This window comes from Athalia rosae, chromosome 2 (assembly GCF_917208135.1).
Source record: "Athalia rosae chromosome 2, iyAthRosa1.1, whole genome shotgun sequence".
Taxonomy (NCBI): Eukaryota; Metazoa; Arthropoda; class Insecta; order Hymenoptera; family Athaliidae; genus Athalia; species Athalia rosae.
Window position 1 is genome coordinate 1,042,137 of NC_064027.1, and position 27,030 is coordinate 1,069,166.

At 46.9% G+C, this 27,030-nt stretch overlaps 4 protein-coding genes across 20 annotated transcripts; 3 read left to right on the plus strand and 1 right to left on the minus strand.

Moving 5' to 3' along the window:
• On the plus strand, window positions 1-2,574 carry LOC105691455 (vesicle-associated membrane protein 4-like). Of its 3 annotated transcripts, none has more exons than XM_048650477.1 (6): window positions 1-318; window positions 455-504; window positions 614-695; window positions 989-1,221; window positions 1,906-1,981; window positions 2,376-2,574. In XM_048650477.1, exons 1-5 carry the CDS (start codon window positions 308-310, stop codon window positions 1,941-1,943), a joined length of 414 nt encoding a protein of 137 aa, XP_048506434.1. In that variant the 5' UTR covers window positions 1-307; the 3' UTR covers window positions 1,944-1,981; window positions 2,376-2,574. The 3 variants fall into 3 exon arrangements, with proteins under 3 accessions (XP_048506434.1, XP_012265347.2, XP_012265350.2); XM_012409924.3 differs by having other exon boundaries at window positions 30-318; window positions 614-664; XM_012409927.3 differs by lacking the exon at window positions 1,906-1,981 and having other exon boundaries at window positions 37-318; window positions 614-664.
• On the minus strand, window positions 1,328-2,831 carry LOC125499949. Of its 13 annotated transcripts, none has more exons than XR_007277056.1 (4): window positions 2,616-2,825; window positions 2,015-2,148; window positions 1,664-1,928; window positions 1,328-1,564 (listed from the first exon to the last, which is right to left on the minus strand). XR_007277056.1 is itself a non-coding variant. In XM_048650479.1 (3 exons), the coding sequence occupies exons 1-3, from the start codon at window positions 2,781-2,783 to the stop codon at window positions 1,936-1,938; spliced, it is 306 nt and encodes a 101-aa protein (XP_048506436.1). In that variant the 5' UTR covers window positions 2,784-2,831; the 3' UTR covers window positions 1,328-1,935. The 13 variants fall into 13 exon arrangements, 4 of the variants coding, with proteins under 4 accessions (XP_048506436.1, XP_048506435.1, XP_048506437.1 ...); XR_007277064.1 differs by adding an exon at window positions 2,242-2,448 and having other exon boundaries at window positions 1,328-1,992; window positions 2,068-2,148; window positions 2,563-2,819; XR_007277061.1 differs by adding an exon at window positions 2,242-2,448 and having other exon boundaries at window positions 1,328-1,928; window positions 2,563-2,812.
• Window positions 2,831-10,223, plus strand: LOC105691517 (long-chain fatty acid transport protein 4). Of its 2 annotated transcripts, XM_048650464.1 has the most exons (14): window positions 2,831-3,444; window positions 5,495-5,645; window positions 5,868-6,108; window positions 6,178-6,418; window positions 6,572-6,773; window positions 6,861-7,053; window positions 7,145-7,288; window positions 7,438-7,575; window positions 8,126-8,192; window positions 8,294-8,384; window positions 8,519-8,672; window positions 8,822-8,877; window positions 8,983-9,126; window positions 9,229-10,223. In XM_048650464.1, exons 1-13 carry the CDS (start codon window positions 3,323-3,325, stop codon window positions 9,079-9,081), a joined length of 1,899 nt encoding a protein of 632 aa, XP_048506421.1. In that variant the 5' UTR covers window positions 2,831-3,322; the 3' UTR covers window positions 9,082-9,126; window positions 9,229-10,223. The 2 variants fall into 2 exon arrangements, with proteins under 2 accessions (XP_048506421.1, XP_020711168.2); XM_020855509.2 differs by lacking the exon at window positions 2,831-3,444 and having other exon boundaries at window positions 5,495-5,656; window positions 8,983-10,223.
• Window positions 10,224-10,622: 399 nt separating this feature from the next.
• On the plus strand, window positions 10,623-24,619 carry LOC105691432 (5-oxoprolinase). Of its 2 annotated transcripts, none has more exons than XM_012409894.3 (20): window positions 10,623-11,101; window positions 11,471-11,704; window positions 13,345-13,530; window positions 13,610-13,857; window positions 14,056-14,218; window positions 14,465-14,550; window positions 14,627-14,828; window positions 14,961-15,221; window positions 15,303-15,615; window positions 15,693-15,903; window positions 16,020-16,158; window positions 16,245-16,522; window positions 16,762-16,909; window positions 17,022-17,134; window positions 17,235-17,340; window positions 17,433-17,845; window positions 17,931-18,042; window positions 18,184-18,408; window positions 18,522-18,863; window positions 19,119-24,619. In XM_012409894.3, the coding sequence occupies exons 2-20, from the start codon at window positions 11,537-11,539 to the stop codon at window positions 19,266-19,268; spliced, it is 3,864 nt and encodes a 1,287-aa protein (XP_012265317.2). In that variant the 5' UTR covers window positions 10,623-11,101; window positions 11,471-11,536; the 3' UTR covers window positions 19,269-24,619. The 2 variants fall into 2 exon arrangements, with proteins under 2 accessions (XP_012265317.2, XP_048506420.1); XM_048650463.1 differs by having other exon boundaries at window positions 11,496-11,704.
• Window positions 24,620-27,030: the final 2,411 nt, after the last annotated feature.

A 27,030-nucleotide genomic window follows, 5' to 3' on the forward strand; every position in this document is an offset into this window, starting at 1 on the left:
CAGTTACATGTACTGATCTCTAACAAACTGACTATCAGTTCAGTGGTTAGATGTCCCTACCGGGGTTTCCTTGCGTTGGTTGTCTGTTTTGTGAGTCAACGCGGAATGTCAGTTGAAGATGGACGTTGTGTTGTTTCGCAGTGCATCGGCTTTTCTCAATTAATTATTCTGCGAAGTCCGGATTGAAAACCAATTGATAGAAAAATCGTATTGTGACCAAGAAAATCTATTACCATCATAACGATATCAAAGATGCCACCGAAGTTCAGACGGAGTGTGTCACGCGAGGATCTAAGAGCAGCGGACGATGTGGAAAAGGTGCATTTTTGTTTCTTCTGTGATTATAATCTGATTGAACTCATTGTTATCACTTTGAATTTCGAAAGATTGGCGGCACGTTTTGTAATGAGAATGGATTCAAGCTCACAGTATTAAATCAAACTTGTTTTTTCAGGAGACATTGCTCGAACATGATAGTGATCCAGACGAAGAGATGCTTTTCAAGTAAGGCTACTATAATTTATATATTAGATTTCGCCTATGCAAAATATGATATGATCATGTTACCATTCAAACTCGTAACTCATATTCACATATTCATTGTATTTTGCAGTCGTCCCAGCACCTCGCACAATGAACCTTACAGAGATGACAAAATGGACAGGTGAAGAATACGCTCACTATATCATTAAAATGTAATGCAGACTGAATTCAAAGCCTGTGCGATATGAAAATTTATGAACTGATTGGTTTTTAACTGCAGATTTGTAGAATGATCCCACAAAATTTGTCACAATCTTGGTAACACTGAGATAAAATTCAATGTTTTTATCTGACGCCACCTTAATTTGAAGGTGTGTACTTAGCGGTGTACTTTTCATGAAGATTCTATTATTACATTAGCGTCAAAGTTTGTTCATTCTTTGTTTCAAAGTTTTTGGAATCTTGAGTAAGCTGCTGTTTTGTTAATTGAGAAATTATTCTCCAGTGTTCGAATTCAGATAAAAGAGGTGACAGATGTAATGCGGGAAAATGTACAGAAAGTTATGGAGCGAGGAGACAAAATGGAAGACCTGGAAGTTGCCAGTGAACGGCTGACCATGGCTGGAATGGACTTTCACAACTCTGCAAGAAAAGCGCATCGCAGAGCTTGGGTGCAAAACATGAAGGCGAGAATCATCGTTGGCGTTATTGTCCTGATCATAGTTCTGAGCATTCTTGGTAAGTAGTATCTAACTGATTGATAATTAGTATTCAAGAGGATTTGTTTTGGCATTGCGTATCAGTTCTCTACATCCTACTCTAGAGTTCTCAGTGCTGCTTTAAAAAAATTGCTTGATATGTTGTTTATTCCATTATTTAAATTGAATACAAAAATACTGGCTTAATTAATTGAGCTTCTAAAAGACGCAGAATTCTTCAGAATTTTTCCGTATGACGTTTCGCGGTCGAACCGCGATAATTAAGCGGTCTAATGAGTCAAATGCAGCTATTGCCTTCAGAACTGAAAACTGGCGGAATTCATTTTGTCGAATATACCCAAATGTCAACGTACCTTGGTGTGCTGGAACAAAGCATAAACAATATTTGCTGCGTTTCGCGTTGCAGCGGTATGGAGTGAGCTACAGATTGAGTTCAAAAAGATCTTCCTTATGTTAATCACGTTTTGCAAAATTGCGATCCACTAACGCAGCGTTTGATTTTCCTAAAACTTTCTTCTATTTCGTCCTCCATTCTTTTCTTTCGTAGAAAATAATCGTAGACCTGCTCAAGGTGAGCATTAGACGTTGACGGTCGTCGCTAGATCGTGCACCTCCCAATTCAGAAGTTTTTTTTTCGCATAATTTTGGTCAAACTTCATCATCTCTAATGCCAAGCTGTACGTTCGGCCTGTATCATTTTCAGTTCTGGACATCATGGTGCTTTACCTAGTCATCAGATAATAAATTGGACCGGTGAAACAGCCCGATAAGATCTCGAGGTATTGAGAACCTAGATATTGAATATTTCTAACATTTGATGTTGCCTCGACGGCGGTGTAGATTTAGTCATGCCATTCATATGTACCGGTAGTATCTGCTCACTGCTGTATCGCTTTACCGCGCTAACCGTGGCTCTCATTCTCGACATCCAATCGCAATTTTGGAGCTGTAAAAAATGTATAAGCTTATCGATGATGTTCAGTGTTTGAATGTAGAAGAGCGCTGTATCCGTAGTGAATACAATCATCGCGTAGATTACATCGAAGCGTTGCTCTCGAAAAAAAAGAAAGAAAAACTCATCGCATCGTGCGATTTGCGGCATTCATAATCGACCGACGCATGTATGTATGGTACGGCACAAAAGAAAATAACGCTCATTCTCTCGTGTTTCAGGCACTCTGATTCGCTGGTATTCCTGACGTCACGATCACTTATAATTCCCGACGAGGATCATCATGCATCATCCCTAAAAGAAAGTGTAATATATATTTTGTGATATTCGATTTTACTAATGTTGACACAATGGACATTATTACAAATATTACTATATTCTTATAATTGTAAATAAATATACACCAACTGCCAAACGTAAGATGTGGATCCATCGGTCGTAAACACGTAAGAAAATCATACCAAACTCGGTAGACATCCGCGTGAGGAGAGAGTAACGTTATTGGATAGAGTTGCAAAAGTAAAGGGTAAGTCGTCCTCCCACTCTGGTATCTTCGTGGGTGTGACTGTGCGAGTGTAGAATAGATAAACCGAATGCCGCGGTCCGCTGGCATACGCCGGAGCGGTCATCGCGGGGCGATGGCAGAGATAGGACTACGGGCTCCGGGCGTCGTCGTCGTCCCACGGCAGCAAATTGTTATCAACGGTAATTGACGCTCATCGTTGGTTCGCTCGGTATATACCCGCTCGGAGAGTCGACGAATAGTTTAGTTGGTACGAGTAAGTGCGAGTACATTGGGTACGCCGATGCAACGGCATTATCATACACGGCGAACGACGCATCATCTCTCCAACGCGTACGTGTGACGGAGTAGAAGAGTGGTACAGTGGAAGAGTGGAAGAGTGGAATAGCGGAGAGGCAGAGGAAGGGTTCAATGACAAAACGACTTGGTCGAGCAGTGATTCGCTGTTAGCGCTATCGCACGTACCGAGTCAGTCGCAATTGCACCGTCGCCCCTTACGCGTAGTAGAGTTCGTTACGATACGTCTGTTTGTTTGTTTTTTTTTTTTTTTTTCCTCTCTTGATTATTGCACGTTATTGGGAGTCGTATCCTAAGCCCAACCCGAACGATCCGCACTCGGGGTGACCGAGGGGAACTTCGTTGAAAATGACGGAGCTCCACAAGGTTTTCCTCTCCGTCGGTGCCGTATTACTCGGAGGTTTTCTGTTCACCGGAAGTCGTCGGAGGTTCCTATACGTCCTGTACAAAACACTACCGAGGGACATTCGGTGAGTTTTGTATCGTGTAGAATTTTTATTAATATTCCTCGTGTGTGCCCGCATTATCTCTACGTGTGTGCATCTTGCATATACATATACGTATAAATACGGCAAGTACGTACATATGTATGTAGATAATATACGGGCAGCTATCGCCGCTGGACGAGGACTCTGTTGTCCGAGATGCATACATGTAGGCAGCTATACACCGATTAGCCAGTTAGCTTCTGGCTCTTCTTCTTGTACAGCGTTCCACCGCGACGGTTTATAGTTCAAGAGTTGCAGCACGCAACCGACATTAGCAGCGCTTACGGTAACTAATTGCGAGATAAAACTAAACTAATCGTGAGTTATAAGACCGATAGCGAGGTCTGTCCGTGACCTGGAAATACCGATACGATACATTCGATTTTCCAATAGAATTCGAATGTCTCGAACGCGGGTCCCCGTACGCTTTCAACTCTTCGATCGGTTCGGTAGTTGTAAGAAATAACAAAAAATTATTGCCATTTATTAAAAGTTAATTATTCAATCGTTATTGTTGGACAACGGCAGCGACTTTTTCTTTAAATTTGAGATACCATGTCCCCGCGGACGACTAGGCGAGATCAAATGCATCGGTGGAATTGAAACCGGATATAATGAGAAGATAAGTCGGGGTGTCGGATGCGCACTATAGGTATACGTACTTGCAGGACATTACACCGCGATGACGATACAGGTGTATCGCTGGTACAGTCTTGTCTGTATGTTTACCAGCATAGGTATGACACGGTACGGTTACACCATCGTTAGATACGGACATTCCCATGCTATTTGAGAGCATCCATAGCTTCGGACGGTGCAAGAGCCCCACATACTATACCTATACCGCAACGTAGGTACGCCGTTGTAATTTCAATACCCGTTCAGCTAACCGTTCAAGTGGCTGTGATGCGGCCGTAGAGGTGTTCAATGACAGCACTGAGAAATTAAGAATTGACTGGATATTTAATCCTTATGTAATCCATTCGCTTGAATATTTTCTTATTCCTCAATCGCTGGCTTAGACAAAAATTCGATTCTGATCTTTGCCCGTACCGGTTCGGCCGTATTGGCGGATTTGATAAGTGAACGGATTCTTCCACTCGAAGATCAAGATTCGACGTGGTCGATCTGGTATAAACCAAGGTGGACTGAAACCGCATAGGATTATATTTCATTACAGAATCGCAGTCCGCGGAGATTACGAATGATCGGTAATGAATGCTAATAAGCTTGAAAGATTCCAACGAATGCACTGTTCGTTCCAACTTCTGAATCGCGGTAATCGAATACAAGTTCATATCAATTCTGATTCAAATGAATCGCGCTCCTGGAATACAGTAAAATATTCGCAATCCGTTTAAACAACTTTATTTGTCACGGTATAGTCTTATAGGGGAGCTGTTCGCGATCAACTTTGGACCATCTATCAGTTAGAGATAGATATCATCCATATTCCTACCAGATATGACCGTGTAATGCCTTGTAAATTATCATGCCTCTGCAGATTGGAATCTCGAACAATCGCGTATCGATCGTACGAGACACAGCTGAAAATAAATCGCTCTATCAAGTTCGAAAAAATAATCGTCCATCTACTGCGTTGCGATGCATTCGAACAGCTATACTTCACGGTACGACAGACGTTGACTATACTGACTACTTGCGTGCCTATCGAATATAGACACAGGAATTTATGTACCTACCTATATGTTATATTCGGACGGTGTAATGCGTGTATGGGCGAGACCCTACGACGTAACTCGGAAACGGATGATAGCTCCGACGAACTGATTACAAACGATGAATCTCCATCTGTTATATGCTATTGCAGTCAGTGCTCTCGTTTAGCCGCAGATATTACGTACGCGTAGTCAAAGGTTTCTAAGGCGATTGGTCAATCAGGCCCGAAGATTTTTCGTTTGGGAGCCAAAGTCACACGTGTGATCCTTGGATGAAGAATTTTTAAAATTCTGTTACCTGTAAGAGCGGGAAACGGTGGACGATGAGGGGACTCTTCGAACTTCTGTTACAGGGGATCGTACAGGTTTCTCAGGGTCAATATTCTCCTCTGGTGGTGGGAATCGAGGGGCTTCACTGTCGCTGAGGTATTCTCGCGGTTGGCCGCAGCACAGCCCGATCACGTTGCCTATATTTTTGAGGACAAGACATGGACGAATCAACAGGTACATTGCATGTATGTTGAATAAACCGCGAATGGCGATAACAATTATCGGGTTTCAGCGGAAAAGTTTCCATTATTTGCATCCGAAACTAACGCACAGTGTTCGTCGTCCATATCATAATTCGTCAGAATAAACGTCCGATCGGATACTTCGGACAAATTCCGAAAATTTTCTAAAAACCATCAAGTCTCACAACTGGCTGTTGAATTTCGCATCGCACAGCTGGAGGAATTCAGCAACCAAGTGGCCCGGTACTTCCGCTCGCGGGAGGACTTGTCCCGCGGGGACAGCGTGGCCTTGGTGATGGAGAGCCGTCCCGAGTACATCGGCTTTTGGTTGGGACTGAGCAAAGTCGGTCTGGTGGCCGCTCTGGTTAACACGAATCTTCGCCGCGACGTATTGGTTCACAGCATCCGCGCGGCGGGCTGTAAAGCGCTGATCTTTGGTTCCGAGCTCGAGGACGGTAAGAAATGAGAAAGCGGAAAGCAGAATAGCGGAAACGAGTTACAAAAAATCTACTCCTCCTCTTTAGCGGTCGTGGATATCAAAGACGAGATCGCTACCCTCAATCTATACCGGTGGCCCGACGATCCTCCCCCCAAGTCGCAATGTAACGGGTCCATCGATCTTTTGCTAGAATTCGCTAAGGTTTCCGGGAACTCGTTGATATCCGACGGACCTCTCGTCCGGGGAAGTCCTAGGGATAAGTTGATATACATCTACACATCGGGTACCACCGGGATGCCGAAAGCCGCCGTCGTCACCAATCTCAGGTGAGCATTTTGACGCCAGTTTTCATCTCAGACGCACAGTTCAGTCGAGCGAGATCGATCTACGGCGTTTTTCCGGCTTCGTTCCGAAATCCTGTCCATTGAAAAAATGTTCAAAAGATGATTGAGAAGTTGCAAGTCGTTCGTATCGCGCAGATATATGCTGATGTCTTGCGGCGTCCACGCGATGTTGGGTCTTCGAACGACCGACCGTATCTACGACTCGCTCCCCCTCTACCACACCGCAGGTGGTGTCGTTGGAGCGGGTCAATCTCTCCTACGAGGAATCACCGTGGTACTTCGGCGACGTTTCAGCGCTTCGAAGTTCTGGCCGGATTGCGCGCACTACGGATGCACGGTAAGAATGGGTGACGACCTCCTATGATACTTTAACGTTAATGGGACGATGAATTAGCGTTGTTACATCGCTCCTTCAACGGTTCAGGTCGCGCAATACATCGGCGAGATATGTCGCTACTTGTTGGCGGTACCGCAGAGTCCGACGGACACGTCGCACTCGGTGCGATTGATGTTCGGTAACGGTCTGAGGCCACAGATATGGGGACCCTTCGTCGAAAGATTCAGGGTGAAGCAGATCGGCGAATTTTACGGCGCCACCGAGGGAAACTCAAATTTAGGTGCGTTGTCGCGATCGCAATTTATCGGAGAATCATCACCGACGAACCGTGTGTGCCGGACTACGATGTACTCAACTTTGATTTTTCCCAGTTAATATCGACAGCCGCGTAGGGGCCGTTGGTTTTGTTCCAAGGTTCGCCGGTGCTCTTTATCCGGTCGCGCTTTTGAGAGTCGACGAAGAAACTGGAGAACCGATCCGAGGTCCGAATGGATTCTGCATTCCCTGCGGACCAGGTTCGTCCTTCAAATTTTACGAAAATCGATAAAAACGCCGAACGTTCGCACGAAATTCGTGGTTTAATCAAGAAATCAAAAACAAGAACACCGGAAAAAAAATATGGAGACGACAAGGTCAACGATCTCCTGCTCTCTGTTTCATGTAGGTGAGGCTGGTGTCTTCGTTGGTAAAATAAACCCGAAGAAGGCAGTCAATGACTTTAGCGGTTACGCGGATAAGAAGGCATCGGAGAAAAAGATCATACGCGATGTCTTCAGAAAGGGGGATCGGGTTTTCAATTCTGGTGAGTATCTTTGCTATCGGAGCGCAAATTTTCGATCGCTTTTGCAAGGCAATAATAATAATAATAATCATTCTAATATCGCTACATTATATCGCCGACAATTTTTTTTCACCGCTCGCTCTGAGCGCTAATCGAGGACAAAATCGCACCACGTTGTACTTTGAGAGTAGGAAGTCGTAATTTGTGATATTTTATCAGTCACGTGACCAAGCTTGGACCAAGTCTCGACGCGTAGTTGGCGAGCTGCGTATTATTATCTGTAGTACAGAGGAGGTAGAGGAAGTAGCAAATAATAATTTTCTTTGACATGATAATCCATAGTCGCATATAATCGGTATATAATACATTATTCGCGACTAGTTGAACCAGCTATTCCGTTTGCGGATTTCGAAATTTAGATTGAACAAATCAACGATTGAATCTCGGCCATTTGAATTCAAAACTAATCGCATTCGAGCGTGGTACGGAACTGAAAATTTCAAATTGCGATTTCGGGTAATAGTTTTTTATGCTGCTCGAATGTAATTCGATTTCTTCTCGTTCCTTGAAGGCGACATTTTGGTAATGGACGATTTCGGATACTTTTACTTCAAAGACAGAACGGGAGACACTTTCAGGTACGTGTATCGCAAACCAAGTCGGCGTATAAATTAAACGAGAGCAAAAATTCATCAATGACGGAAAATCAATATCCTCCCGCAAATCATTTCCTCCGCAGGTGGCGGGGCGAAAATGTAGCGACTTCGGAGGTCGAGGCGGTCATCAGTAACGTCGTAGGTCTGAGAGATGCTGCAGTTTACGGTGTCGAGGTAAATCATGCGCGAATATCTGGACGATGCACCCGTCTCTTCCTCTCCCATTTCCCCCTTTCGCCAAGATTCGTCCCGGTTATAGCATCCGAACATATAGCATGCGGGGGTATAACTGATCGCTCTCTTCCAAGGTCCCGGGAACCGAGGGAAAAGCCGGAATGGCAGCGATCTACGACCCGGAGCATTCGCTCAATCTTTCGGAGTTAGCCGAAGCTGTGAAACATGCACTGCCCGCCTACGCGCGGCCCCTCTTCGTCAGGGTCCTCACGGAGCTATCCATGACGGGTAAGGAGAGCGGCGCTGCACCTGCCGCCCGGATAACTTATCGCGCCCCATTGTCAGTCTTGTTTACTCCCACCCGTGCCTCCGCTTAGAAACTGATTGTTCTCTTGATTTAATATCTTTTCGTCTCATATTTTTCTATCTCCTTGCAGGGACTTTCAAAATTAAAAAGAAGGATTTGCAGCTCGAAGCTTTCGACGTCACGAAGGTAGTCAATCACTCTTTATTTCCGAGAACGTGTCATTTTTGAGCTCATCTCGGAAAAATGAGATCGAGATTTACTGCACGTTATTAATGGGCCCTTGTTTTTCAGATAAAGGATCCCGTCTACTTCCTGGACAGAACTGGATCGTATGTCAGGCTAACGGATAAACTGTACAGCGACATCGTAGAACAAAGGGTCAGAGTGTAAATATAACATGCGGTTCGGAGTGTCGTCGTTGGATTAACGAGAGAGGTAATATCAGGGAGGGATACCCACCGATACCCATTAGGTGATAACCGTTGAGGGATTCCAGGTCTGTTAGGTAAATTCAGTTGTCTCGACGTCTTATTTCAGAAATCTCTCGAGAAACTCGTAAAAAATATCCGAGCTTTTCGCGTGACCTCTGTTATCTGGACCAGAAAGATTAATTTGTCGCACTCGCATTCGGAGGGATTTGACTAAATGAAACGTGTGTTATGTTCCGATGTTATCTTTTATGTATATATTTGCATTAAAAATAGAATATAAGTATATGTCACTGTTCTCAGCTCCGACAGGAGCCTAGGGTAATCGTGTTGCGAATAGGTATGTATAATAATACTCTTGTATCCTCGGCGAGATTTTAGGAATGTTTCCATCGCATCACGACAATAGGACAAATCGCAATTATTATTAATGAAAATCTTTCACTACCTACCGTTTTCTTTCCACATTTTCTTCTCCTTTTTCTCCCTACCTTTCCTAAGAACGAGAGTTATTACACTCGTTACTCCGCATGGGAATGCGCCACGTGATACATGGAGTCTAATTTACTGTAACAAGCAGTTTCAATTATGCATCGTCATGATCGACATTACGTTGACTCAGATAATGGGAGGCGTGCAGGCATCTTATAGCAGCTGATATAGTACGCGTATAGGTATAATATTATGAATAACAATTCGGTAAGGCGATACGGATTTTTGTCGGGTATCGTCTACTGTGTAACTGGCTACAGTTGAAATAACTTAAGGTCGTAAGCGTCCGAATACGAATTCGGTGACATAAAGTCGAATGATTTTTTTTCTCATGGCGAAAGCGAAAAATTAAATAAAATATGAACAACCGAGTTCGCATCCTCCATGAGTTTCCGCTAACCGCTTATGATTGATGATCTTAATTTTCATCATTTATGCGCAGCATTTCAATTCGTATTTTTCTCTGTAAATAAAAACTGAGATTCGCGACCTTGTTCCATTGAACACGGGACATCTTACCCCTATAGCTTAGTGGATACATGTTCAACTAAATAAGTGTAAATTTCATCATGTTATTACGTATTATCGGCGAATAAAGATGAAGTTCTATAATCACTTACTATAATTATTGAAAATTAATTATCTTGCATGGCAGTGTTCTCTCCCTACAGGATTGCGATCGGATCGCGATGGTATGGAATAGAAGTTCGCCAAAAGCTTTTCCGTTTGTCTCTCGACGTTTTGACTCGAGGATTATTCTAAGCCCGCTTGGAATTAATGCTCGTAACACGGAATTAACGTAAAAGAGACGAGCGACGTCGGCGACGTGGGTGATAGCGTATACGCGAATTTCATCCGATTTCGCGAAATTTCGTCCGACAGCGATGGCAAGGTATTATTGAAGTGTTCGCCGATGCCAATTCGCTGTATACGAATGCCCAGTCATTACGTTGCGTGGGCTATTAAGTGTTTCATAATATCTGGCGAACGCAGTCGTCTCGCTGATACGCCAGTGGGGGGGTACCAGGGAGTGACTCGCTCAATTCAGTTCGAGGTGCGGTATATGAGCTGGCGGATAGCTGATAATGTACGAAAGTTCGTCTACACAGAAGACCGAGAATACGCGCGAGACACCCGGAGTATCGGCGAGTCACTGAAATCGAACGTTGCTACATCGGTATGTACAGTTCGTCGACGAAGTTGTCGTCAGTGTAGCGGTTGCCGTCGACGACGTCGTTGTCATCGAAGAAGTGAGTAGAAAACGGAAGGCAGTTAACGAGTTCGCTGCCGCGTGACCCACATAGTCGATTGGTGCTGCGCATAAAACGGGGCTTGGGTATTACAATCGTGTCTCTCACGTGGTTTCTTTGAATGTTTACCGGCTCGAGAAACGTAAAGCCGGAGTGATACGTCAAACACTTTATCGGCGTCGCCAACCAACGTTTGATAAGAGACACGATTCCTGGATTTTTTTTTCACCAACGAAAAACGTAAGTACATTTTCATCGCAAGAAAATGTAGATGTGTGTTATAAATAACACTCGATCGTAGTTGGACGATATTTGCAGACAGCACGTACCTGTTGAAGCTGAATGGACACGTGTTACGGAAAACTTGTGAATCGATTAGCAGCTGGTATATCACGAATCCAGACCTTCGTGTTTATTTTCCAAATTCTTCAATTTCTTATTTTCGAATCATAATTTTCTCTCGGTTCAATGTCCTCATTTATTAATGAGACTCTACCATTTCGATCCGACTTCTTCAATCATTCTTCAAATTCGTTCACTGCCGATACTCTCGTGAAAATTTTCATCATCGTGTCGATTTGAATGGACGTGATATTTTCTGTTCTCAAGGAGTCGAGGAGGCATTTTTTTCCAGACCCACGAGAAAGAATAAGAATTGTTCCGAGCTGAGGCAGGATGGTTGTTGAGGGTAAATTCAGCTTCGCCATCGATCGCGGTGGCACCTTCACCGACGTCTACGCCGAGTGTCCTGGTGGGAAGGTTCGAGTGATGAAACTTCTCTCGGTCGATCCTTCCAACTACGAAGACGCACCCCGCGAGGGAATACGGAGAATTCTAGAGCAGGTCAGTCCCGCTGATACAAAGGTCGCTCTCAATGTCAACGCTCCGCTATGTTGACCGGAAGAAGTCAAATTTTCGTAACTTTTGATCTCCGTTCACGCTATTCATTGAAAGAAGCAAACAGTCGTCTCACTTCGTTAAGTACATAGTGATCTAATGGAGTGAACGATAAAAATGAAGCGGAGAATCCAAGTTGCGAGAAACTAGATCAAGGGATAGCTGGAATTGCGTTAGCAGAACTTCCCTCCGAACAGCTCTTTTCTACAGGGTACCCATTTTAGTAGCACCTGCTATTAATCGATGTCGGACGAAGTGTCGTATTACCACCGCAGGCCGTAGGTGTTTGTCAAATCCATCCCTCCTTAAACCACCTTTTTCCTGACAATGAGTTACGCTGTGCACTGTCGAACGTACGCCTGTCATCCCCATCGTCCCTCCGCCTTCTTGTCATCTGAACTTCTTTCCCGCGCATCCGCTCGGTTATTCATAAGTTTGAAAGCCATCGGACAGAAATCTTTTTCTCCAAGTTCCTACGCCTTCGTCGCGATCCCCCGGAACTTTGACGTCCTGCTAGCGGAAAATCGATAACGCTCTTTCCCGTTGGACCAGGATACGGAGTTGAAGCTTGGAGGGAGGGCGGGAGCCGGGACTATGCCGCTACGCGAAAACACTCACATACATACACACATATACGCATACTGTAGAGTAAAATAGGGACATCCGGAGTTCCCCGCTGAAGAACAACGCTTTTTCACATTTCTCGCTCATTTTTGCATCCAGGATCCCCGACCGGATCGAGGGAAGTGCTCGAACGAAGAAGATGGTTTTTTTTTTTTTTTTTTTTGTGTCACGCGGAGTTTTCCGACGACATTTAGATCCGCTCACGAATACAGCGTGACGTATTTTTCCCCGAAAATTTGAGCTCCTCGTACAACGTCACCCTGACCCTGTGATTGTCTCTCCGCGTGCCCGACCTTCCTCGCTACGGTAGCGGTACTTTATGTTTATGTACACCTATACCTGTACCTCTACGTGTTTAAGATAAGTGCGCCGGTAATATATATGGTCGCACGTTTTACGGAGCGGGACTCCATTCCATCAAGATACCGCCTGAGAGGAAAGTTTCACGATCGTATATTTATTAGTCGAAGGAAAAAGCACGAATGTCTCCGAGCTACGGAAACTTCCGGAATACCAGGGCTAGCCGTTGGAATGATCACTCGTTGAAAATATTTGACGGCTCTTGTGGTTCAGTAAAAATGTTATTCAAGGTGAAAAAAGGAAGGACGAGGGTGACGCGAAGGATTCGAACGTGATTCCTGTCCACAAGATCGTTTCACGCGTTATCGTACGACGCTCAGCCATCCAGTTCGTACGTATAGTTATACGCCTCGCACTTATGCGGGATTTTATACGCGAGTAGGTACTTTCCTTGCGCGCAGGGACGATTCACCTCGCTTTCGAAGTTGAAGGAAATTACGAGGGAACGGGCAATCGTTTGCTCACAGGCAAATCGACAAAATGCTGTCGTCATAAATTGGAAAATCAGACGTCGATTCTAATGATTGACCCTAAGCTCAATTCGCCCAATATTCGAGGTACGGGTCGTAAAAAATGTCACGTTTATATCCGGTGATGTCTAGGAGACGGGCGAGAAATTTGACGGAGCTATCGACACGTCAAGGATCGCTTGGATCAGAATGGGAACGACCGTAGCGACTAATGCCCTTCTCGAGCGAAAAGGTGCGCGTATGGCACTTCTTGTGAACGAGGGTTTCAAGGATCTGCTCTTCATCGGGAACCAGGCGCGACCTAACATATTCGATCTGGTAAGTGTTGCGGAACCTGCGTTGTTTTTTCACCCCCCCCCAAATGTTATCGAATCGATCCGGAAATTGAATCCTATAGGAGGTAGTGACACCGGAGGTTCTGTACTCCGAGGTCGTCGAGGTCAGATCGAGAGTGGTACCGGCATTGCCGGATAGATGCAAGTTGGGAGATAACGTTGGCCATAAGTGGAAACGCGTGAAGGGTACGACCGGTGAAGAATTTCTGGTTGTACAGGAACTCGACGAAGAGAAACTCCGAGATGACTTGAAGGGGCTCAAGGAACGTGGCATTGAAAGTCTCGCCGTTGTCCTCGCCCACAGCTACTCGTGAGTTCATTTTTCATCCCTTGATAAATAGTTATTTTCATAGAAGCTTTTAAAAAATTCTTCATCTCGCCAAATTATGAAAAGTGGGTCGCGGCGAACGCTCCGAGCTGTTTGTAAAACGGAATCGAGCGACCGTCGGAAGCGGTAAAAACGCGTTACGCCGTAACGGGTGCGGTACGATTAATGTTGGATTCGCAGGTACGCCGAGGATGAGATTCGTGTCGGTGAACTCGCGAGCGAGCTGGGTTTCTCCCAGATATCTCTTTCGCACGTCGTGATGGCCATGACGAGAATCGTGCCCCGAGGATTCACCGCATCGGCCGACGCGTACCTCACTCCCCACATAAAGCAGTACCTACAGGTAGGTGTACCACCGCGCGTCGTAAATCGCCCTGATACCTACCTACGTACCTACCTCTCACCTAGCAACGGATAAATCATACCAGCGTACGCGCGGACCGAACACGGTCTCGGTGCTGGGCGAAAAAATGCGATAACGAGGATAACATCTGAAAATACGTGATAAAACCAACGGAATCTAGATAGGAAGTTTGATTTTCGAAACGAGAACCGTCCGTGTAATGAAGATTTTTGTTCTTCACTTCAGGGTTTCGCCGCCGGTTTCAAGGACAATTTGGCCGGGGTGAACGTGCTCTTTATGCAAAGCGACGGTGGTCTCACCCCGATGCACTCGTGAGTACAGAACTCCCCCCGTCCCACGGTTGCGATTGTTGCAACTGACGGGTTTTAAATGAATTTTCTCCTTCAGTTTTAACGGTTCTCGCGCCATCCTCTCCGGTCCGGCTGGAGGTGTCGTGGGATACGCTATGACGACGTACAAAAAAATAAGCGACCTCCCGGTGATCGGATTTGACATGGGCGGTACATCGACGGACGTCAGTCGGTACGCGGGGTCGTTCGAACACGTTTACGAAAGCACCACTGCCGGCGTAACTATTCAAGCCGCTCAGGTACGCTACCATTAACTTCGTTCTGGGCGGTAAAAAATAACGGCAGATGAAGTCCATCGCTGTTGCCGCGTCACCGATCGAACTATGCCAGAAAAAAAAAAAAAAAAAATGGAAAAATTTCACCTCCGACAGCTCGACGTGAACACGGTAGCAGCCGGGGGTGGTTCGATGTTGTTTTTCCGCTCGGGTCTCTTCGAGGTGGGTCCCCAAAGTGCGGGGGCGCATCCCGGGCCAGCGTGTTACAAGAAAGGTGGTCCGCTGACGGTGACGGACGCTAACTTGGCTCTGGGGCGTCTGCTGCCCGAATATTTTCCAAAAATTTTCGGACCCAGCGAAAACGAGCCGTTGGACAGCGCCGCGACGTCGAAGGGATTCCAACAGCTGACCACCGAGGTACGGGATCAAAAAAAAATAAACGTTCAACTCGCGCATCCGCAATGACCGGGACCCCCCTCATTTATTTCCGTTCCTCAGATAAACTCGTTCCTGAGCAAAAAGGCAAAAATGACGGTGGAAGAAGTCGCGATGGGATTCGTTAACGTTGCGAACGAAGCGATGTGCCGTCCGATCAGAGCGTTGACGCAAGCGAAGGGGTACGACACTTCGCGTCACGTGCTCGCCTGCTTCGGGGGTGCCGGCGGTCAGCACGCTTGTGCGATCGCACGTTCCCTCGGTATGCAAACGGTCTTCGTCCACAAATACGCCGGGATTCTATCGGCCTATGGAATGGCCCTCGCCGACGTCGTCGAGGACTTGCAGGAGCCGAGCGTCGAGGTGTACGAGAAAGGTGATAATTTTCTTAAATTTATTCCGATTCTTCGGGTCCCCGGGGTGTTCGCCGAGTACGAACTTTCGCCGTTTCAGAGGCCTTTAAACGGCTCGACGAAAGACTTCGAGCTCTGACCGCCAAAGTGCGCGGGAAGTTGAGGGAGCAGGGTTTCGATGACTCGTTGATATTTACCGAGCCGTTCCTCCACATGAGGTACCACGGCACCGATTGCGCCCTAATGTGCGCAGCGAAAACCGGAGGCACCGGTATCGCCCACGGCGATTTCATGGGTACGTTCCTCGAGAGGTAAGGTCATTGGAATTCTCAATCTGCACGAAACACTACGATTTTCACGTTGGACTTTCTACGATCGGTTTTTATCCCTCGTTGTACGCAATCTCCGCATTTACCGATCGCTTCAGATATCAGTCAGAGTTCGGCTTCACAATGCCCGGTCGACGAGTCTACGTTGACGATATCAGGGTGCGGGGAGTCGGTAAGACCGCCGTAACCGAGGAACCGATTTTGCCGCCCTCCTCGTCACCTCCGAAACCAGAAAAGGTACGGAGATCTCTCAAAATATCGCAAGGCGAATTCGTATAATTGTATAATCACCGTTATCACGGATTACTCAATTGTCACTCTAGATCGCTCGGGTTTATTTCGACGGTGGTTACCGCGAGACGAAAGTCTATCAGCTGCGGAGTCTAGCACCGGGACACGCGATCGAGGGTCCCGCGATCATAATGGACGGTCTCGGCACCCTTTTGATCGAGCCGGATTGTTCGGCGGTCATTACGCCACGCGGTGACACGATGATCAGCGTTGGGGCTGCTCTCAGAAGTAAAATTACGCCGGAGTTGGACGCTATTCAGTTGAGCATATTCTCGCATCGATTCATGAGCATCGCCGAGCAAATGGGCAGGTGAGAGAGTCCTCGCGAAAACTCGTCGGAGTGAAATAGAACGAAGACGAATTTTAATGGGCATGTCGGCCCATCTCGTTATTCGGTGTTGTTTGTAACGATGTTACAAAGTTCGACGAGACACCACTTCGGAATTAGAAATCGTTGACCCGCGCTCCAAGATCCTCGGAGTAACGATATCGTCGGAAAAGAGGAAACAAAACCTCTGGCGGTTTTAACGATCCTGATACGCTTTTCAGGATTCTCCAGAGGACCTCCATATCAACGAACATCAAAGAACGACTGGATTTTTCGTGCGCGGTCTTCGGTCCGGACGGTGGACTGGTTTCCAACGCTCCTCACATTCCGGTACATTTGGGCGCGATGCAGGAGACCGTCCAGTTCCAGGTACCCACCGTGAATAGCTGCAATTACTGCGATAAAACCATCCACGACGAAGGAATTGTCTTCGACCGTCTTAAGTATAAATTTTTATTCTTCGCTCATTCTCATTACACAGATCAAAGCGTTCGAGGGAAGGTTCACCCCGGGGGACGTGATCCTCGCTAACCATCCGTCCGCCGGAGGCTCACATCTTCCGGATCTCACCGTCATCACTCCCGTCTTTCGCAGGTAAGCAGATTCGCCTTTTTCGGTTTTATTTTCTTCCACGTATTTATTTTTACGATATTTACGCGGAGATGAACGTTTTGTTTTTTTTTTTTTTTTCAAGTGACCTCGACGCCCCCGTCTTCTTTGTCGCTAGTCGAGGTCACCATGCGGATATCGGAGGTATTACACCCGGCTCTATGCCACCCAACTCAACGAGCCTGCTTCAGGTGGGTAGCTACCACTGTTAATCCTGATGTCATTCATCGCCTCTTGCGACCGCTGATTTCTCTATAATTTATTTTGGTGTTCCGTCCCCCAGGAGGGAGCGACTTTTAAGAGTTTCCTGTTGGTCCACAAGGGCGTATTCAGGGAGAAAGAATTAACGGAAGAATTGATGGCGCCCGGTAAACTACCGGGTAGTTCGGGGACGCGTAATTTGTCCGACAACCTGAGTGACCTCAAGGCGCAGATCGCGGCGAATAACAAGGGCACGTTACTCGTCAACGAGCTCATCGACGTTTACGGGTTGGACGTGGTCCAAGCGTACATGGCCCATATACAGAACTACGCGGAGGTCGCGGTCAGGGAAGTCCTGAAGGAGGTCGGTATTAGGACGAGAGAGCAGACCGGAGCCACGACGCTCTACTCCGAGGACTACATGGACGACGGTAGCGTCGTCAAACTGCGCGTCGACATCGACGCGGAGCGCGGAGAGGCGCTTTTCGATTTCTCGTGGGCATTATTTTCAGAGCGTTAAAAAAAAATCGAAACTTTTGACCTGATATTTTCAAGTCATATTTGAAATTTTCGCTTCCAGGGGAACCGGCTACGAGGTTTGGGGGAACTGTAATGCTCCGAGAGCGATCACCCTTTCAGCACTCATATATTGCCTGCGAAGCATCGTTGGTCGAGACATGCCGCTGAACCAGGTGAGTTTTCACACCGTGCGATTTTTTTGGGAGAAATAATTTCTCCAAATTGCGTCAGTCGCATTACGGAGACGTTACCGGGCTTGGATTAGCAGCGACGATTCGCACCGGTGACGAGGTGGTTTTACCGCTCGGTTTCAGGGGTGCTTGAAACCTGTGAAAGTCATAATCCCAAAAGGATCGCTTCTCGACCCGTCGGAGAACGCCGCCGTCGTAGGTGGCAACGTCCTGACGTCCCAACGCGTGGTCGACGTGGTACTGTCGGCATTCAAGGCTTGCGCAGCGTCCCAGGGGTGCATGAACAACGTCACCCTCGGCACCGAGGAGTGGGGCTACTACGAGACCGTCGCCGGTGGCAGCGGAGCGGTAAGTCGATCCACCGTATCTCTTCCGCGCTCCTTTATTTTTATTTGCTCACTTCATCACCGCTATTTTCCGTTTTCTCTCTTCGCCCGACGAATCCTCCTTCCATTGTTCAGGGTCCGACGTGGGATGGAAGAGGCGGCGTTCACACGCACATGACGAACACGCGAATAACCGATCCGGAGATTCTTGAGCAGCGTTACCCGCTGATATTGAGAAAATTCACACTCAGAGAGGGCACCGGTGGGGACGGGGCGCATCGCGGCGGTGACGGAGTGATTCGCGAGATACTTTTCAGGGCACCGATGACACTTTCGGTGTTGACGGAGCGGCGAGTTCATCGTCCTCCGGGTCTGGAGGGCGGACACCCCGGTGCCTGCGGAAGGAACACCCTGAGAAGGGCCGATGGCAGGGGCATCAACCTCGGACCGAAGACAGCGGTACCCGTCTACGCAGGGGTGAGTAGCGCCTTCTAATCATAACTGTAGTAACAGCGATCCTGAAAATCCGGAATCTCAAATAAGTGACATTTGCAAAATCTTTCGAAGCCCCTTTAAATTTTTCAAAAGCTTTCGATTTATGTACAACTATCTTACAATATAGTTGTTTAAAAATTACGCACATGAAAGTATTCCAATATTAATTAATAATTTACTCTGAAGTGCTTCGAATATCAAAGCTTCGACTTGTAACTCGGAGACGTCGATTTCCAGGACATATTCACCCTGGAGACACCTGGGGCTGGCGGTTACGGGGTACCTGGAAAACGTGGGGTTCCAGGGGATGCCGGGAAATCGAATGCGGGCAAATTTGTCGAACGCGGAAGTGTCTACGAGTATAGAAAGGCCCAGGAATCCGTTTAACGGAACGAATAAAGTAGGATTTTCGGATTTCACGTACTTCGGTAGCTGCGGTTGAAGAATATTAAAGCATGCCAGTCAAATTTTTAATCCATGTCAAACTTCTAAAGCGATTCCCCAATGACTTTACGGCCCTATCGTCGAGATGGGCCTGCTTTTTCAGGCCGAGTTGAATCGAAAGAGAAGCGAGAGTTTTTACAGGAATTGGCTTCTCGGTTTTTGGGTTTCGCTTTCGGTTTCGGGTCGTGCTTTTGCGATTTGGGTTCCGCGCGTCGCAGCTGTGCGGTTGTAATTAAAGGGGTGAGCCGCGCAGGTAATTGCGTTCTCGGTTTCAGTGAGTTAACAAATTTCGCCGGTAGCGTGCTCCCGTCGCTGTTACGACCCGCGTGGGTCGTTGAAATTGGCACGTAAATCCCCGCGAGCTCCGCCGTCGGGCACACAAAGAAACGGGGCCAAAACTTGCCGAGATTATAGAGAATATCGGGATTATGGGATTCTCGTTGCCTCGTACCATTTAATTCCTACAGTTGAACGCTGACTTTATCAGCTTCTTCCGCGTTATTGTTTTCTCAACTTAATTAGATTCGCCGTCGAACGTCTGTGTGAAAAAAACTCGCGGATTATCGTTCAGAAATCGAGTCCTTCGCCGGTGGAAATGCGTGGGTGAGGAGATTCGATTCAAAGGAATATAAAAATCGTTTTATCGGAGTTACGCTCAGGTTGCGCTATTTCAATAAAATGAGAAGAGAATTTCTCTCCACGGTATCGCCGAGAATCGGGAAGTGAGAAGAAACTCAAGTTCTCGATTTCGAGAATCAGCTATATCTGTAGGAGAGCAAGATGTTCATCGCCTGAGGATCCGACACTGCGGCGGTTAAGTGCACCCCTCGGGATACGGGCACCATCGCGTCGATTCCTCGCCTCTTCATCATTTGAGGGGCGACTGGCAAGTTGCCCTCGGCTTCCCATTCCTCCGGGCCAACGAACTGATATAATGCGGCGGCGTTGTATTTTCAACGCTCCCTGCGGATACACACGTGCATTTCCCCCCGCACTCTTCCTTCCAACGGCTTCGAATCAAGGAGCTAATTTTTCAACGTTAAAACCATCGGAACATTCGGTGGTGTTCGTGTTCCGATCATCGGTCGTCTCGTTTCGTCCGATCGCGGCGGTTCCGCGAGAGAGTGAGTTCCCGCGGTAGGGGGCAACTTATCATAATATATTACGAAGAAGCGGACTCCGCCCCGCGCTGGAGCTCGCCCGCGGCACGCGCATTGTTGTTTGATTAACGAGCCAACTAATAGCGCCCAGTTGCGGGTAGTTAGTAGGTAATCACCGAAACGCTCTCAGATTAATTAGCTCCGAGTTGTGCAGCTCGGCCAACTACAAAAGTATATAATTAATTACGCGCACCTCGCGAGGTACGCGCGGTACGCGTAGTCCGACACCGTGTCGCGACGACGACGAGGGCGTTGGAGAAGAATCCAGGTTGGGCTTGTGCATTTTTGTCCAACGAGAGGGGTGAAAATTCAACTTGTAGAAAAAGTTTTCAGAATCGAAGTCCGATTTCGCTCGGCGTTCGCTCGACGCGGACGATCGATGTACAACGTTTTTCATCGGCGAGCATGGCGGGTAGTAAGGGTTTATAAATAAACTTCATTCTATTCCCGATGCCTCGAGCGAAGTTTCCACGAAAACTTCGTCTATCTGTCGAGCTCTCGGTTTTACAACACGTGTCCGGCGCTGCAGAGTTCGTTCGCGTAGCTACGGCATGGCGCACAGGACAGTGGCACACAGTGGTTGCCCCGATTCCCGCCGCGCCCGGCAACCCGGATTAAGTATAGTCGATTATATTTAGACCACTAAGTTGGGACACGCTACGCTCCAAACCCAACCAAAATTAAACCAAACCGAATCGAAGCAGAGCTTTAGATTAGACCCGGCTGTCGCACCTGGTCTAATTTAATAGTTATACAAATTTCGTTGTGCGGACGATTATCGTGTCCTGACCGTTCTAATATTCCGGACGAGATACCGAACTCGTTATCCAAGATTGGACAAAGACAGCTTTTTTCTCAGAGGACGTAATTCGGCTGTTGGTTTCCGGAACGAAGAATCCCCCAGAGTTCGACGGCAACCGCGAAAAGTAGGGCTCGGTCGTTCCTCGTTCCCTGGGGACGTCTTGAGGGCGCGTTGCCCCCTGGCGTATATCTAGGCGTGGTAACGGCTGACCGTTACGTTCCCCTAGCGAGTGACTCGCAATAAAATCCACTGGGGTACACGGAGGAAAATAGTTATAAATTTTACGGATGGATGAGCGTAGGTGATACTGTATACTTACATCGAGTTATCGTTGCGGGATGATTATTTCATTGTTTGATTTCTTACTCTTTTTTTTTTTTACCCTTGAAAATGCTTTTGTACCCGACTGAAATTTTCGAAACATCTTCAGAAATTTCTACCGATTCACGTGGTGTTTCCCGACGATGAACAATGCCCTGTGGACTCCGAGGTCCGTCCCTTGTGTGGAAGAGGATCGTCGGAATTCGGGCTTTTTCAATTAAATTTCAATTGGCCGTTGAGAATCATTTTCACGGTCAACGAAACGTATTTCAGAATGAAAACACGCGAATCCTCTACTTATGGATTTCCAGCGATCGCAAAAATTTTTCGCTTTCATCTTCGCATACGCTCGACGAACATGACTACGAGTTACAGAGGGTATATATGTATGTACTTGTGTATCAGATTATAGAGCCAATTACCATTTGTTTATTTTCCGTCTCACTAACATTCCACGAGAAAGAAAAAAGTCCGTAACGACAGTCGCAAATATAGCCCTCCATTTTCTCTTCCACCTTTGACGACCGTCTGCGGTGGTTCTCCGGATAAGTTGCGTCCCCTAATTAACTCGCACAATGAATCCCTGGATTCGGGTCATCGCTATTGAAAGTTGGAATGTTCAGCAACTGTATAACCATACCTAAATCTACCTTGGGCAAGGACGAATTTTACTTGTAAATTCCCTCGTCCCCGCGAAAGGGATGTCACGCGTGCGGCGCGCGCGCCACAAATCGTGACCCACCCCCGTCCACCTCTCCTTCCAAGGTATGCAAGAATATACGTGTAATACCGTTACACCTGACACTAGATGTACTCGAAAAATGAAGACAAAACTGTCCAGTTGACACGAGCTAATCTATGAAGGGATCTCGGCGAGTTCTGCGTTCCAGAACATGATAAAGTTTGTCTGTATTTTTAATTTCGATCTACTCATCTTGCTTACGAATTTAGGATCTCTTTTCTCGTTCATCTCGTAAGTAGGGAGAGTCGCGCTAATCGACGAGAGTGCAGGGCATCGGGTTGATGGAGCTTTCGAATCTCGGAGCTGTTAAGAGAGTCTCATGCGCTTCGCGGGTCGCACATTTCTTTATCTTGTCTCCGATTGTTAACGTCTTCGCTCCCTTTTCTCACCTCCGTCGCGAAAATCTTTCTTTCGTTTCCGCCCGGTTGCTACCCTCTGCTTTTCGCCCTCCCCCCCCCCCTTTCCCCTTCCCCCTCCCCTTTCCCTCCCGCACTCACTACTCAGCGAATATTATCCTGGGCAATTTTGCGCCACGACATTTTAGCGGGACACTTCATAATTCCGTAGGAGCTCCGACGTACAGTAAGCTGGCCAACGTCGCGTGCTAATATTTTAGGAGTTGAATAACTTATATGTAATATTCGTCGGTCCAGACGGGGAGGGTTATAGAACAAGGAGTAGAGAGGGGAACGTTGCTACGTGTTACGTCTATACGTCTACGAAACAGGTGTGCGCTGCAGATACCTAATATTATGTACACACGTACATCTACATCCACATACATCTATACCTACGGCTACCTAAACTTGCATTTCGAGCAGCGCAGTCTTGTAAATGTAAAATGCGATGCCCGCCACCAATTTCTCTGGATTTGTATAGGTACATACACCCGCGTTGTATCCGATGCCGTAGGTGGGCGATGGTGTACGAGGTGGATCCGACGTGTTTTTCCCCTTCGGTAAGCGTGACTTTTTTTTTCGGGGGATCTGATTTCAAGATTCACCGTAGCTCGCGGGTACTGCAGTACTTACCGTTGCCGGATCGAAAGCTGGCATTATACTCACAAGGGTAAGCTGTCGCGCGTCGACCGGGATTATTGTTACAGAAAAATACAATAAAACGGCGGTAAAGCGTGGCGCATACCAAAGTAGCCTTGCCTCGAGCTTGGGGAGAGAAAGTGGATAAATGAAAAAAAATGAAAAAAAACAAACAAAAAAAACAAACAAACGATGGAAGGGAAAAAAATGTCGCCGAGCTTTATTCACGTACACGCCACATGCCGTGCAACGTGACATGTGATTATCTTTGAGAACGACCTTTCAAAGTCGTCGCTGTCGCGACGAACATGCTTCAAAATTTTTTTCCATTCAAACGACAAATAGGAGGTCGTTGAGTAAATAAAGCACATCGTTTCTGTGAGATGATCCTACGAACGTATAGCTTCGGGGTTTTTGTCGTAGAAAAATGACGATAAAAAACGGCTCATCTTTTGTTGTGTCTTAAGGGGAATTACAACTAATCAGAGGTAGGTGTGCACGTTGGCTCGTCGCCACTTTTCATAGGATACGATTAAAATTGTCCGGGAGTCTGTGAAAACAGAGTAACGACCGGTGAGGATTAGCGTCGCAGGTCCTTCGAGACGGGTATCAATTTTTCAGCGACCTTTCGCACCGTCCGGTTTATCGAGCGTCTGATCCGGAGTCCGGCGTTTAATTTACGGATGTTGAATTTAATTATCGCGCGATAGCGAGCTCGGGGCCGCTAATTTGCTCTGCACCGATACACGAAATTTCGAAAAGTGAAAGAAGGCGGCGTCCCCCGTCTCACCCGCGCGTCGTGGTCGAGGAAAACGAGATGTGAAGTGGTGATTACCGCGTCGCCTCTTACGCCGCCGTTCTCCGAGGCTCTCGACGTGTTTCGAGAGCGGAATCACCTTCGTCGATGATTCAAGGGCTGGAAGCTGAAGGAACATTGGGAGACGAGTTTGAACGCAGGACTCGAGTAGTGAATCGCGAACGAGTCGAGTTGAGTTTAGTTGAGTCGAGGATCGAGTCGAGAGAAGCAGCGGATCAAGTTCTTCCACGTATCTCCGCGCCGACTACACACGCTGCAGTTTGTATTTTATACGCCCGCGATACGCGTGTGACACACGGACGGGTAGGTGGGCGCGCGTAGGTATCCGTGCACTCGCTGCACTTCGAAATTAAGCCGGTGGAGAGCTTTGGCGAAGAACGGAATAAAAAGAAATTGAAAAAAAAAAAGAGGAAATAATCGCCGCGTTCCGCGAAAGGGGGTAATATCTCCACCGTACATAGGAGGATATAGGCGCCACATATAGGTATGTGCAATTAAGGGATGGAGGTCGAGGGTGAAAGGTAAAAAAGGTGGTCCCGCCTCGGGAAAGAAATACAATATCGGACGGAGATGAGCCCCGCGGTAAGATGCGGGGGTGAGCCGCGGGTCTCGATCCCGCATGACGTTGCGGATGTCAGCTTTATATCCGAAAGCCTTCGGGCTTCGGTCGAGCGATCTTCCCCCTCTTTTTTTCTCCCTTCTCGCCCACGCCGACGGGACTGACCGACTTCCCCGTATTTATGAGGTATTGTCGGGCGAGTGAGCGTACGACCCGGATCATCGGGATCACCGGGATCACCGGGATCACTCGGCCGGGAGCAATTTATTAAACGAGCGTCGTTCGCCGACTGCGAGTCCGACTGCGAGAGTTCGAGTCACGGACGGATGTGGGTCCTCCTCCTCGTGTACGGCTGGCGGTGCGCGAAAGTGATCAACGCCCGCGCGAGGGAAGGGAAAGCCACACGGTAGGAAGTTGGAGAAAATAAGAGATCAACGTCTACGGACGGGGATTGAACGAAATAATCGATCAAATATCCGGCGACGTCTTATGAGAAAAATACCAACCGATATAATCGTATCGAGTTTCAGAAATATTATAGTTTCATTCGCCGTCCGCGCAAAAACCGGCAAAGAAATATAACCGGGCAAAACCAACACGCCTGATCGGTTCACCCGCAATTCCGAACCTTTCGTAGTTTTCTTTTTTTTATAAAGTGTTCCTTCGATACGTTCGGCTATACCGAGTTCGACGTTACCTTCCTTTCCGTAAATGAGCGTCATTATCGATAATTTTCGGATCGTTCGTACTCCGGCCTCCGCTTGTCGTTAGTCTAATACGGTCCATATTTTTGATTTATTTCTTCTCTTTTTTCACCACGACTATAACATAGAATATTTTCTCGGTGATTAACGACCTTCCATTCTTCGTAATGTACAAGAAGTTTAACAACTCCCCCGTCGCTGCAGTATATATACCTAATCTCAAACTCGTTATAAATTAATTAACGATCCGATACTTAAAAAAAAAAAAAATAAATAAAAGAAAAAACAACAACCGCGCGGCGGAGGGGGGACCGAACGTAAATTCGTCCAACGTGGACTAATCTGCAAAACTTTTTGAGGAATTTTTAGCGGACCCTTTTTATAATCAAGTTCGCCTCTAAAATGACTTTGAAAAAGTTGAATACCGCGTGTGTCTACGGCTCATCTACGGCTCACTCCGGCCGGTGTAGTCGGGACGAGCAAAAAAAAAAAAAAAATATAAAGTAAAAGTGAAATGGAAGAGAGAAATGTATGGAAAAAGAAATACATGGCATATTATCTCTGTACCGGAGTGAATTAATTTTCCATCGCCTCTTGAGCTTTCAGCTACCGGATAGCAAACTGCACTATATCCTATACACCGGCTATAGCTGCACTAGCGATTTAATCAAAGGTGCTATTGCGACGCCGAAGTTTTAATTAGCGCATCGACACATCGCGATTGGAATTTCATGGCTAGCTAGAAAAAAAAAAAAGAAAAAATAGAAAAAAGAATCGGTTTTCGATTCTGAGTAGTTTGCGGCGTAGTTGTTCCATCACACCGCGCAATGACTATAACGCAATGACCGTTGCTCGCTTATAATCCAAAAGCGGATTACAGCTTTGCACTCTCGGAGAATTATATTTGATTCGGCGCGGTTGAATTCCACGGATTTAACGTAAGAGTCTCTCGGCCGTCGAGTATATATCGTAAATTACATCGAATGCACAGGCTTTCGGGTGAATTATATCAAAGCTGGCTTCGCGGTGGAAACAATCAACCAGTCACTCAGATTCGGAATCCCCTTGGAAACGGGATTTCGTTCGTGGACTCGGGATGCGCGGTGGAGCTCTCGCTGCAGCTTTCCTTCAAATCCGGTGTTGGTATCTCGAGGCAAATATGCCCACGTTACAGATCGCCTCAAACAGAAGGGCACGTGACGAGCTAATGATTGTTCGTTTGTGCCGACGACAACAGCTACAGACAGGCCGAACTTGAAAGTTCTTCAACTTTTCATTATTGCGGTAACGACACAAAGGGGAAGTTTTTTTTTTTTTTTTTTTTCAAATCAAACGTGAGGATAATTTTATTTTTTTTCGATTACGCGTCGTCGCTTTGACGTTATACTATCACTGGCCGACATCGACGAAACGGACGCAATTATTACCTCGTACAAAGCTTTTGATTCAATTATTGTTCGTTCATTTTCGGATGAAATGAATTAACGTTGATTCGCAATCGTGTTGTACCTTTGCGTTGTTCGCGAAATTCTAGGAAACCGATTAATGTCTGCGTCGACGTGC